General features: G+C 36.5%; 2 protein-coding genes across 5 annotated transcripts in view; one reads left to right on the top strand and one right to left on the bottom strand.

Annotated features, from left to right (window-relative positions):
• LOC145934038 (uncharacterized) overlaps positions 1-12,741 on the top strand; it is a 96,658-nt gene extending 83,917 nt beyond the window's left edge. The window contains exons 6-8 of one of the 2 annotated variants that reach the window (XM_083034234.1): positions 316-539; positions 11,974-12,161; positions 12,253-12,741. In XM_083034234.1, the coding sequence (XP_082890360.1) occupies positions 316-473 (158 nt within the window). In that variant the 3' untranslated portion in view covers positions 474-539; positions 11,974-12,161; positions 12,253-12,741. The other variant, XM_083034235.1, reaches the window with a different exon arrangement.
• The window catches only part of LOC145934034 (putative G-protein coupled receptor B0563.6), a 39,896-nt gene that overhangs the window by 8,284 nt on the left and 17,333 nt on the right, over positions 1-14,279 (bottom strand). The gene's annotated exons all lie outside the window — the stretch shown is intronic.

Here is a 14,279-nt window from a genome sequence, read left to right as displayed (position 1 = left end):
GTGCTAGTGTTATAGATATTTGCTCTTTTTGATAAAGGAATTTAATTCTTATTAATCTTTAAATAAATTATTAAATTAAATATTATAATTTATTAAAAAATAAAGAAAAATGAGAAAAAAGATATATATATTGTTATTAAATATATACACACACAACGTAACCATCCCATCTTTAGTAATATTAAAAAATATAAACTGTATATTATATTAATATAATATATGTATGCTTTTATATGTTTATAATTAAATATTAAATTTTTGCTATGGTACATATAATGAAACATTCAATAATTACGATCTCTCTTTTTGTTACAGGTGGAATCAAATCGAAAACAGATAACTTTTATCTTCGGATACGGAAACGGAAGAAAATTTGTGACACTTCGTCCCGATCTATAAAATTTATTGCCGGAATAGTTCGCGTAGAGGGAAGACCTGTTGAAGAGAGGAACGGGAAAAGAGATCAACGTTGAAACCAGGACAATGACCCAGTCGTTGGAAACTCATAACGACTAGAAATGATAGCGAGAGAAAAGAGGGTGAGTACTACAATATTGCACACACTCAGTAATAAACCATTCCGCGGTAATATTGTGGCACAAGGACAACGAAAAATTGGGGCCCGCAGACATTACGGACGGGCGTTCGCGTATACAGAGTAATTCACGAGAGGAATTTCATCGTCCTCTTTAATTGCCATTTATATTCGAGGACGTGGACGAAGCTCGCGGATTAAGAAAGACACGTCTTCGTCTGAGATTATACGATTTGAAATAAATCCCGAATGTCTCGCGCGCGAAGAGAGCGAAATATCGAAATATTATTCCGCGAAGATTATTCGTTCGAATTTTTCAGTAGAAGTCAGGAGAGGCAGGTAATCGGGAGTGATCGATTTAGATCGAGACGTTGGCCGTTTAAAAGATTTCAGCTCGTCGATCTCGGGAATTGAAGCGGCACAAAAAGACCGAGTTTGTCGATAAAAGTGTACATTGATACACGGCTTTCGCGTGTATCGAAACGTCGTCTACGTCGCATCACGAAAAGATTTAATTCGCACGTGTCCTCGACACGTATCTTCGGGAAAATAACGTCGAGCATATCGCTCAGTATTCCGAACATTCGAAGGAATCGTCCTTAGAGATAAGGACGCGCGAGGGATTACAATTTCAAACTCTTTTTCCCTCCCGTTACTCCTACGACTGTCGAAATGACATTTCGACTCGATACTTGCACGTGTCGCGATTAAAGTATACGAAACATTCAAGAAGAAGGTAAGAGAATTTTTTAAATATATATAAATTATTTTCTTTCCTATCTATAATTGAAATAATGCATAAATAGCACAAACTTGACAGTTCGCTTTATTTCTTATTTTTGATAATTTATTATATTTTTATATAGACATTTTTATATTTACTTTATATGGACAAAACTGCGTCACTGATTTGTTTTTTAATGAAAGATGAAAAAGAGACATTAACGTTAATGCGTGCGATCACTCGCGGATTTAAAAAGTGTTCCGAGTCAGCGCGGTCGAAGAGAAGTTTCAACTAGCCATTCGACATAATGAGGGGTTATCTAAGGATACGAGTCCGCGCGCTCGCTCGGTTCGTTTCCCGGTGCCGGGGAATTAACGATCATCCCTCGTGCGTTTGCATACAAAGTGCATTCTCCGCGCCGCCGGCTCTCATTATCCTTTTTACTGCGCGGCGTCCTCCTCGGGGGAGCTCTCTGCGAATGCGGGGCTCTCCGTCGGGAATAGACTCCGGCGTGAAAGGAATTAAATCGTTATCCATATCCGGGATTCCGGGACGTCGACGCCGACGCCCGCGTTACATTTACAGCGTTCAGTTTACTGACAGTTCGCAGGTTTACAAACTTGGGCCGTGGTGGGATTTTCCTTTTATTGCGCCTTGTACAGAGGCGAAGTTTGATGAAATATTGTAGCGTCGTTTGTCCCATTACTCACGAAGCGAGACGCACGAAGGGGAATGCACTCGCGGAATAATATCGCAGCTCGACGATATACGAATGACGCTAAACTTGCACAACGTGATGGATCCAGCCTCGTATACACAAACTTTATCTTTACTGGAACTTCTTTACTATAAGATATAAAAACCGCTCTCTAATGCATTACATATATCACAGAGTGATTCACGAGGTTTTACTGGTATTTCAACATTCTTGAGGGGTCATTTTGAGTAAAAAAGTTTAAGTAAACAAGGTCCGATTGTAAGTAGTTTTGTAATTTTTTTTTATTTTCTCAAATACGTCAGGCTCTAAGATCAGTGCGTGTCTGCCTTCATCCCACGTGGATTAACCACACCCCTCTCTGTGAAGCACACCTTCCACTTTTCTTCAAATAAAACTTTTCTTCATCAAAATAACATTGTATATTGAGTAGTAGAGGAAAAACGTCGGTTAATAAAGACCAAAACAAAATTGTTAGTAAACATTGTTAAAGTAGGAAGCCAGAAATAAAGTGCAAACGCTGGAAGCCTTTGTACATCGCATTTTGAACGCCTCTGCTCTTATCAAGAATAGTTCCGACTCAAGGTAAGTCGGTGCGTGCGATTCACACGTGTACAAGTAGAAAGAAAATTTTTTTTAAATTTATTGTACAGAAAAAATTTACAAAATAGATTCCACTGAATATTTACCATCCCATAGTGAAATATTTATTTACTGAAAAGAAACTTTTAAGAATGTAATAAAAAAATAAACATAATTTAAATAAAATTCCTAGCAAAATAGCATAAAAGTAACATAAAAATTATAATACTCTTGTTTTGTGATTAATCTTTACCCTTTTCACATTATTAAATAACAAAACACTATCTTGTTCGAATATTTAGTAATAATTTTATTTCATATTCATAAAAATGTTTTACCTTAGAATTCAGAATGTCATAGGTCCATAAATTTTCAATTTATAAAGCATGTTAATATGAACTTTTTAATTTAAAATTACCTCAAGAGTGCCCTCTTGAATCGCCGGTAAAACCTCGTGAATCATTTTGTTATTTTAACTTTGAGATAGTGTTTAGTATGTAAGTATATATAAAAGAGATTTATATATATTTTAATAAATATATATATATTTTTTTATTCAAAAATATATTTTTTAAGAGATAATAGCAAGATTATAATCTTTTTTAAATTAATATCACAAACTTTATTTCACTAATTTCGCCGGGAACAATTTAATTGCTAGCTAGTAAAGTTCAACTTTACCCATCTTCGTTATGCGAGTCGTAATTTCACAAAGTTGCATGGCGCCGACATAATGCGAGGGTTGTCTTATCAGAATAAATCGACCGACGGTTGAAGACATGCTTATGGAGCTTATAATGGAAATATCGATCGGAATGATCAGAGCTTATAGTCCCGTAGTCCCGCGACCAAGTCGTTTTTTCGCCTCCTGCGATCGTGAACATATATAATTATGTTAAGTTATGAGTCGCTTGATCGCTTGCTAGATCCAGTTGGTCATGTGAGCAACGTAACTTTTTGGTGTGTTTCTAACCATGTGTATGTATGTGTGTGTATGGGTGGATGTGTGCTGAAACGTCAGACATGTCGGAAATTACGATTGACTGTTGTCGTCGCCGCGAAGCGGGCGGAACGACAGAAGTTTCGTAGGACAAAAAGGATCTCGCGGACGGCATGACAGCCGCGATTGAGCGCTTCGCTACGTCGAGTGTCAGAAAAGTTGGGCGGATGTCGGACAGGACGATGAAACTTTCCCGGAAGATTAACCGTCGTCCTAAATCGCGCTCGGCAATCGGACACCGCCGCTCGTATATATCCGCCGTGAAATCCGGTCCTCTCCTCCGGTCTCGTTATATCAAAAAATTAAACGACATTGAGACGAATATCTCTGTCGGCGAAGACGGATCTTATTCTCTAGGACAACGTAGCGCGAATTTTTCTTCCGGAAAAGTTACCCGCGGTAAACGTAGTCATCTACTTTTAACAGCCGTAGTGATTCTTTCGTTTGATTTGGTACCAAGTTAAATCGAATTAAAAAATGGACGAGTATTTTGTTTCGAAAAATTCTGGTGACTTCAGAGAACACATTTTTATTACACTAGAACAACACAAGCGCGTGCCATTCTTCGATTTCATATAAAAAAAATGATATATTTAGAAAAATAAAGTTTGTTTAAACTTAATTAATATTTTTTGACAGAAATCAGCTGATAACTGTCATAAATATTAATCGAGTTTAAGGAATTATAACATATTATTTACAACATATTACTATTTTAATATTTTTAACATATGAATATTAAAATTTAATTAGCAAATTAACGCTTTATTAATATTTTTTTACATAAATCAGCTGATTAAAGTTAATTTGCTAATTAAATTTTAAAATAATATTATGTTATAAAAATTAAAATAATATGTTTTAAATAATATGTTATAGTACTTTAAACTCGATTAATATTTTTTGACAGTTATCAGCTGATTCTGTCAAAAAATATTAATCGCATTTAAATAAACTTTATATTATTATTTAAATACTATCATTCTTTTTAATATAAAATGGAGGAATGGCGCGCGCGTTTGTGTTGTTTTAGTCCCTTTTTAAAAAAAGGCTTAAGTTGATTCTCTCAAATATTGTTAGCTATGTGAACCCAGCACCCGACTTTTTAAAAATTAATTTTTTAAAACGGAAAATGATAGCATTTCGTTTGTAGTTGTTTGTAGTAACAATAATTTTGTTTGTAGTTTTATCAATTAATAAATGAAATAAATTTTTTAAATGGCTCACACTCGACATTGAGATATCGCAAATCCGCTTGCGCAGTCTTCTTTAGAATCGTTTGTAGTTGTTTGTAGTGATTTTTCTTTCGTTTGTAGTTGAGCGGTTCAAAAGTTATAAACAATTGTTTATTCGTCCAAGAGGTAAATTTGTTAATTTTAAAGATATCGCAAATCCGCTTGCACAGTCTTTTTTAGAATCGTTTGTAGTTGTTTGTAGTGATTTTTCTTTCGTTTGTAGTTGAGCGGTTCAAAAGTTATAAACAATTGTTTATTCGTCCAAGAGGTAAATTTGTTAATTTTAAAGATATCGCAAATCCGCTTGCGCAGTCGTCTTTAGAATAGTTTGTAGTTGTTTATAGTGATTTTCCTTTCGTTTGTAGTTGAGCGGTTCAAAAGTTATAAACAAACTTTTGAATCGCTCAACTACAAACGAAAGGAAAATCACTACAAACAACTACAAACTATTCTAAAGACGACTGCGCAAGCGGATTTGCGATATCTTTAAAATTAACAAATTTACCTCTTGGACGAATAAACAATTGTTTATAACTTTTGAATCGCTCAACTACAAACTAAAGGAAAATCACTACAAACAACTACAAACGATTCTAAAGAAGACTGCGCAAGCGGATTTTCGATATCTCAATGTCGGATGCGAGTGATTTAAAAAATTTTTTTTATTTATTAATTGATAAAACTACAAACGAAATTATTGTTACTACAAACAACTACAAACAAAATGCTATCATTTTCCGTTTTAAAAAATTAATTTTTAAAAAGTCGGGTGCTAGGTTCACATAGCTAATATTGTTGCCTCTTTTCCGCGATGCTGATTAGCTGCCTCGATTTGCGTTGTGTGTGCGTTATATTCGTAGCATCGAGAGGCTGTCATCGCGAGGATTAGCAGTTTGACAGTTTGTCCAAAATAAAATTAAATAAAATAATAATGTTTTAAATAATATGTTATAATACTTTAAATTTTATTAATATTTTTGACAGTTATCAGCTGATTTTTGTCAAAAAATATTATACACAGAAAAAATATTATAACATATTATATTATTTACAAAACTTTATTATTTTAATTATAATAATATGTTGCAAGTAATATAAATATGTTATAATATGTATTTTATCCGCAATTAATATTTTTTGACAGAAATCAGCTGATAACTGTCAAAAATATTAATCAAAAATTTTAAGTATTATAACATATTATTTAAAACATAATATTATTTTATTTAATTTTATTTTGGACAAACTGTCAGACTGCTAATTCTCGCGATGACAGGCTCTCGATGTTATGAATATAACGCACAACGCGAATCGAGACAGCCAATCGATATCGCGGAAATGCGACAACAATGTCAATAACATGCCTTTTTAAGAAAGAGAAATCTTTGACAATTAAAAAAAAAGAAAAAACGGCAAATAATATATACATAACGTATCTGAGATTCTAAATTTTATTGACGAATATTTTTAACACTTTTGAAGATATAAATATCGGGAAATTAATAAAATGAACGCTTTTGCGAATCGCTTTATTTTTTTACTTTTCGTATCTTTCGGAGCATTTCTACTAGTAACTTCTCTCTCATGAAGCCGTGTAATGAGAGTGTAAATTCGCGAGAGTTCTCCGTTAGTAAATAAACGTTACGATCCTTGACGTGTAACACGCGCGGAAATAAGAAAACTCACACGTGCAACTTGAGGAGCGATTTCGTCGTATATACGTGAAAATGTACGGCATGTGGTTTGGAATGACGCGCTGTGGAACGTTAAGTAAAGCTATAATAGTCTCTTAGTGTGCAGCCTGCAGCTCGATTATCATCACATAGAGGTAATATATCGAAACTGTAAAGACCGAAATCATCCGCAATTTGCTTATATTCTCGTCGTACATTTATTGCGCATAATATGGCCATTTTGTCTACTTAATACTGATTATATTAGCAATATTTGGCAAAAACCAGAAAAGTGTCTAACGATAAATATGCGTCGGAAAAATAAATTCTTATATAACGATAATTTCTTTATGTTCTTTTACACTTCACTGGAAGAATTAAGACAATCTTCGATTTTGAATTTTCGATGGTGCACAATAATCGCACTTGACAGCGTTTAAATGATGAAGAGTCGCGAGGAGAACGATGGAGCGCTGACGAGCGCAAAACGTTCATTTATACTTCATCATTTCAAGATGTTTTACCTTAGGGCCAGTCTTAAGATCGGGGCCACTGAATCTCCTTAGTCGTCGGCTGAAACGCGATGTCGCAGCCATGCAAATGCCCGGCTTAAGCGAACGACGTTACATCTGTTCAACCGCTTAGGGAAATGCTGCAACGTGCTCCCACGGGAGTAAGCATATATTTTTTAAAAATAAACACGTCGCTAACTTTAAATTGTTCCCCGATAACTGCAATTTTATCCTCTTTACAAGCGCAAAAAGTTAATATTGCGGCATTGAGACGGGTTAATATTTGCATGTAAAAGTAAAGAGGAAGAAAAGACGTGGAGGAGAAAACTGGAGAATATAATAATTCTGCAATTTTCTCCTTTTATAATCATCGCTAAAATATATTTGCGGAGAAAGTTTTTTTACGCTTGTTCTCTTGCGCGGAAGTTAGGCGCGCTTTATCGAGAATGCACTTTTTCGAGGATATATATTCGCGCAACGAAAAAACGCGTGATCTATCTTGACTAGCTAGCTTTCGTAAAAAGCCGTATATCTGCGTTTTTGCAATGTTTTCAAACACACGGAGCCAACAGGCGTTTTTGTAAAAAGAGAAGCTAACAGGGCTCGCGAGAACTTTCGTATTGATATTGGGATTCCCCGTCGTGCGAAGAAAAAGCGACAGCGTGGCAGCGGCACGAAGTAAATTGAATTGTTAATTATTATATCTTAGACGGCAATGTCGGTGGGCACATGAATATTTATGGACCAGGTAGTCCGCAATTTCTTAATATATGGGCGTTATACTGAATCCTTAAATCCATCTCGACACCACCGCGGGAGATATTATGAATTTATAAATTTTGGATCGATTAATTATTATCATATTATATCATTTAGCGGAAATGACGGATACTGAAAAGTCACGGTTGACATAATTTCAAAAGTGAAATAATATCATCCATGTTCAATAAAGATATATTTTTTGATCGTGTGATTTTTGATAGAGTCTTTTATATGATTGAATTGTGACTCTCTTCTATCTTTTGGTCATCATTCTGCGTTAGTCAACATCGAGTCATCTGTCATATGTGACTTTTCGGATACCGAAGATGAATGTTCTATCTAATCACATGGCAGATAAATTGCAAAATCTATTGCGATTTGACATTTCGTGAAGTAACTATGATTTAATGTTTCAATCAATATTTGAGTATTTTTAGTGTTATTTAATAAGCATTTAATGTATAATATGTATATATTTAAAAAAAATTGATTTTACAATTCTATAGATAATACTTTTAAAATTTAAGATACATTTAAAAATTTGACTAAATGTACAAAGTAATGTACAAAGAATCTCTTTAATTTTTTTAATAGTTGTATATATCTTATGTATATTGATCAGATTTAAAAAATTTTTTTATTGAATTTTATTATCTGTTACAGTAGGAATAATTTTATGGAAGTTAAAGAAAATGGCAAAGATCTTTGCTTCAAATGGAAAAATCTTTGATTCAAAAAGTTTGCGATTTTATTTGCAAAAGTACGAGAATATTTTTCAAGATTAAATTATAGATACTTCCAAAAAAAATAATGCCAAAAATTCTTTATGCGTAAATATTGTACATTCATCGCTTTCTCTTGTTAGCCATATTCCATTCTTATTTTACCATGTACGGTAGAAAAATTAATTTCTGCTGTCTCTAATATTATTTAATCGGACCGACCACCATAATATCTAGACACCCGGAGGGGAAGTAAAAAAAGCTATCGTCAATCTTGAAGTCTACATCCATCCGTCGACGTAATGATAGCAAATTATGAGATAATTTTGCGGTTGCCCTTTAACTTGTGTAGAAAGGAAAGCGAGATGTCGAGAATAATGGGTGAATTTCGGAGTTTTGTTTTGACGTAAAAAAATTATACAGTAATGATTTCGGAATCGAATACTATTTCGCGTAGCCCGAGTTGTTTAGCCATAGTAGAGTTAATATTCCCCAGCGAGAACGGACGACAGTACTCTCACGTGCGATCGTTAATATTCATAAAGCCCGAAGTAGTTCGAGTACACTGTTATTTGGATCTGTAACACGGCCTGTGCCCGTGTAGATTTAGCAGATTTTCCCTGCAACAGCGACGAGGAATCCATAAGGCAGGCAAGGACAGAGGGCTTGTATATCGCGAGACGAGATTAATAGATCTTGAAAGTCAGAGGATTTGAAGAATCCGAAGAATCAAAAAGGATATATTTCCTTCCTTTTAATATCGACACATCTCCCCCGCTCTCCTCTAAATATATCTTTCCAAATAAGATAAGAATATTCGGAAACAAGACACTCTATAAGCGCGCAGTTGGATAAGGCTTATTTGTTCCCACCGAGAGCTTATTTCTCCAACCCCCGGATTTATCCGGCTTTATAAATATTATGTCTTCCCAGAGATAATGTTCCCGGTTTGCTTTCGTAATTAATCATGACGTAGCTTTGCGAATTAACTTTTCAGACGACGAAATCTCGCTTTTTGCGCAAAGATTTATAATTATTGTACGTATCTTCTTCACTTAATCACTTAATCACTTTGTCACGGAATCTCAATATCGTTTAATAAAAGAAATAAAGAAAAATTCAGAGAAAAGTTTACCTTCCGAAATATATTTCTGATTTTTAGGAACATTAATTTTGCCGCGGGAGCTTTTCATTTTCGTTGATGCGAACGAATGAATTAATAGAGTATTCCGCCTAATCTCGATGAAATAAATACTTTCAGATTCTTTGTATATTTAATCGACGTCACGCAATATTTCCGACTACCTTTTCTTTCCAGACACGCACAATTCCTTTCATTAAATTGCCGCTGCTTGCGTAAAAAATTAAGGACAACGGGGTCTTCTTTTTATGCCGAACAATATGAGTCTCCCTTTCTTTCAGCTGACTGCGCACTGTTCGCGCGTGACGAGGTTTCTCGGAGTGTCAAAAATAGAATAAATCTGCACGCGCGCGCAGGTGCGACATGTTAAAGGAATTACTTCGTAGCGGAGTGCGTGTTCCGCTTCCTGATAATTCCTTTGATCAGCGCGTGTTGCGGGAGCTTGATTGTCTTCCCTGCGGGATAATCAAACTTGGACGATCCCTTTTTTCTCGCCATCTCTCGCTGTACCTCGATGTATCGATCATTGGACTGTAAGACAGAAAAATTCTTTCTTTTCCTTCTCAACAAGGATCATTTTTATGGTCTGCAATTTTATCGCAATTCTTTCGTAACGTTCAAAAAAATTATCTAGCATCGAGTTTTTCAAGGAAACCTTTCAGGAAGCAGGATAAATTTATAAAATAAATATTTTAAAATGTGTGATTTTTTTCTCTTCGTCACACACTTGTTTCGCATTCTCGTTACTTGCCAGATTTAGCGAATTCCAAATAAATCGCTCGGTGACGTCGGTATCTCTCGCTCTTGAAATAATTTCGCGAAAATACGAGGTTGGACTCCATCTGGTGCGGTATAGAAAATCCGCGTGTTCAGTCGCTACAACAATAGACACGAGAAGAAGAAGAAAAAGAAGAGAGAAGCGAAGGATACAAACGACCGCTTATCTATCGTGCGTGGCATTCGTAAACGAAAGCGCGGTGAAAACAAAGTGGGTCACGGCGGGAACATCTCGGGAAATGGAAACGACGTATCAATAAACGCTCATGGCGTAATAGAACGACTTGGAAAGCCGGGAAAACGACGGATCCTCGCCGCTCTCATTCGCGATCGCGACGATCGCGCGTTTATCGCGAGATATCTCGTGGCGGGCACCGCTTTAACGATGTCGTTTCGCGCATCGCGGGATGTTTCAGCCAGCCATTAGAGGATGTAAAGTCGACGATGGTGCAGCGCGCGAGAGGATCTCTTCTAATGAATCTCGATGATGACAATAATAATATATCAGCTGTTTCGAATCGCGCTTCCTTCAACGCGCGAATTTTTTCACCCTTCGCGATTCGCGCGATATTTCCAGGCTCAAAGGCACGTCCCTTCGCGCATCCTCTTATCCTGCCTGTCTGCCTGCCTGCATCCTCGTCCTCGTCCTCGGCGACGTACGTCGCGCATATCGATGCACTCGCTCCGCGTGACGAGCACGTTGCACGTTCGCTTATTTGCATACACGTCGGTGCATACGTGATGCACGCGTACACGTGATGCGCGACACTGGAAATGTCGGGTAAAGGCTTTCCTTTCTTTCCTTCCTTCGACACGTCGAGCGCTACCGTGACGGCTACCATCGAGATGGTAGCTTTTCGCTCTGATATCTGATGCCGCTGGAATTTTGATGCTCCAGCCCTAGCCGCCGTATGGATACGTATAGACACTGGTACACGGCACGTCCGCTTATCTAATGAAATTGGCGCCGACTTCTTCGGAATTCTAACGACGATAGGGACTACTCGGTACATGTGCACTTTTCTATGTACTCGTATGTACGTGTAAGTGACTGTCTATTCTATTGGCTATAGCGGATGGCACGAAAGCCATCGTCTATCATATGGGTGAAATAGCGAGGGTCAGAGACCCTCTCCGTTCAATTTCTTGATATTTTATATATCATACGAGATAAATCTTCTAGTGCGGAATTTATAGAGCTTGCCAACAGGTTTTAGATATTTATTTCAAAAATTCTTTATTTGATAGACAGCACGTTTGTTTATTATGAAACGTTTAAAATATTAAATAAGTAAGAAAAAAAGTGTGAAAAGATAGATAAAAATGTAATAATTAAATGCAGGTCCGAGACACAATTTCTTTCAGAATTATTAATTAAATTATTAATAAAGAATCACTAAACGTGAGCTATGACACAATATTGATTTTTGTTAAAATAATAGACATAATTGAACAGATATAAATAAGAGATATTAATATTAGTATATCGCACAAAAATAAATAATTAATTAAAAATTATAATAAGATATATAAAATATTATTTCTTCTCTTTTTTAGTTATTTTTATTGGTAGTTTATTTTCTATCATATTACAGAACGTTTTCAAATACAAATAAACTTCGTGTTTTCTTCCGACAACAGTGACCAGTATAAGATGTAAGATGGATCTTGTGAGGAGTAGATCTCCGTTGCGAGTCTCTTTTATTACGTAAATAGATATCTTGTTTGATAGCAAAATCAACAATAGTGATAGAAACTCGAATTACATCAAAGAATTACAACAGTGAGATATTTTTAGAATTTTATTTGGTCATTCCTATTATATACACAATCCTGGATTATATATATGTATAATGTATCTTTTTGTGTTACAGATCCTCCTTGCAACGCTGATGAATTAAATTTTGTCGATGAGTATTTTATTTATCTCTTAGTTATTTTTAAATTTATATTTATATTTAATAAAATATGCAATAATATTCTTCGGTTTTAACATTATTTTTCGATAATCTCAAAGCTGACTTGGAACCTTTGCGATTGATTTTATAATTATGTAGACGTTCACTACATTATTATTAGGTCGTTGCGTATTTAATGTCATATTTCGAAAATTGCAGTCTTACGAAACGCTCTCTTTTATATAATATAGTAGTCTCAGCAGGGCTGAGCGATTATAATTGATCAAATTATTTATTATCGCGCAACGCAATTTGCGCGATTCGATAACGGGCTATCACGTTATTTGCAATGGCACTCTCGAATAAGATTTAATTAGCCGTTACCCGCGAACTGCTAGTTAAATCATTAATCTTGATGAACAGCCGCTGGTGAAAGCGGGTGAGAATTTTCACGGAGGATAGACGTGTCGGCGCACCTACGTCGGATACCAAGTTTCTTGATAGATACCGGGATCAAGGGCGGAAACCCGGCGCCGGAAACTCGAAGGAAAGCGATTAAAGTCTGAAATACATATATGGCTATAGGTAATCGAAAATAGAAAGAGAGAGAGAGAGAAGAAAAGAATGAAACAGAAGGAGAGAAAGTCTTGCAGGAAACGTCGACCACGATGCGGAGCAAGTGAGATCATACCATCATATCCCGTCTTTCTTTCTCTCTTCTCTCTCTTTCCCTTTCTCTGTCTCACCGATCTCTTTTAATCCTTTTAAACCCTGCTAAGGCTGCATTTTCAACATCTCGCGCGTGTGCGAGAAAATGGAGTAAAACGGAAATTTCGCGCGATTTCTTGCATCCGGGCGCTCCCCGATATTGAGATAACTTTATCGAGTATCGATATCGAATCAGCAACACGCCGATCCTCCCCGGTGAGTCTCACGATTCTCATCTCATATTCTCAACCGAGAGAATCTCGATGCAGAGTTCATACAGAAAATTTCACAAATTTCGCATAATTTTTCAGACTTATAATTTTATTCAGGGATGAAAGAGGAGAGGTCGTTTGTATTTTGATCCCTCATTACTTATAATGAAACGCGCATGTAAATCGTTTATCTCTGGGTCTAATAAAAGGTTCAAGATTCCTGGTTATCGATAAAATATAGAAGGAAAGAATTCAGTCAGATTGGGATTTAGGCGGAATTAAGTGAGCACGAGCGAGACAATACTTTCGCAGAGTGCGAGGGTATCTCGATGGCATAAGCCACTTAGAGCTTAGGCTTTGCACTCTTGCGGGATTTCGTGTGTGCACAGCCCCTCAGGCTCTATATTCCGCGGCTCCGACGGAGTTAAGCGGGAGGAAGCCTCATATACGCGGGAACGTGTTACGGTCTATAATCCTTAAGGAACCCGACCGGGCGATAAAGACACGGTTCGGGGACGTGTCCGCCCCCGGAGCCAGCGGAGAGTGCCGTGAATCCGGAGTGCCATTCGAAACGGCATGGCACGGCGCGCCGCACCCAACGAAAATACCAAAATCGAATTGCCGAGTAATTTCCTCCCTAATGCACTGGCCTCGTTGCCCCGGAAACGAGCGCGAACGTCGGCGGCGCCGCAAAAACCGCCGAATCTTCTCTGTCCCGTGAACGGGACGGGCAGAGACAGCTTTCGCCACGAACACGTAGCCCGTCGTCCCAATCTCATCCAGTTCTTCGCTCCGTTGTTCCCGAAACGCTCCTCTTTGGGAGCAATCACGTTCTGCATACGCGGATTTATCTCCACCACTCTCCGAATTGAAAAATAAATTAGCCGATTCCAGGAGCAAAGTATTTTATATTTATATATAGAAAGAAAAGAATTGCGATTAGAAAATGTTTATATCTTAAAAGATATTTTTTCCGTAATTTAAATATCATTTTTAATTGAAGCAGAGAAGTAGAAATTAAATTATTAAATAATATAGTTAATATGCACTTATTATTAATTATTTAGAATACTATTATTAGTC

The sequence above is a fragment of the Prenolepis imparis genome, unplaced genomic scaffold (assembly GCF_030444845.1).
Source record: "Prenolepis imparis isolate NDT839.2.m4 unplaced genomic scaffold, iyPreImpa1.0 SCAF_3, whole genome shotgun sequence".
In the NCBI taxonomy this organism is placed as follows: domain Eukaryota; kingdom Metazoa; phylum Arthropoda; class Insecta; order Hymenoptera; family Formicidae; genus Prenolepis; species Prenolepis imparis.
This window is presented reverse-complemented; position numbering and strand designations above follow the sequence as displayed.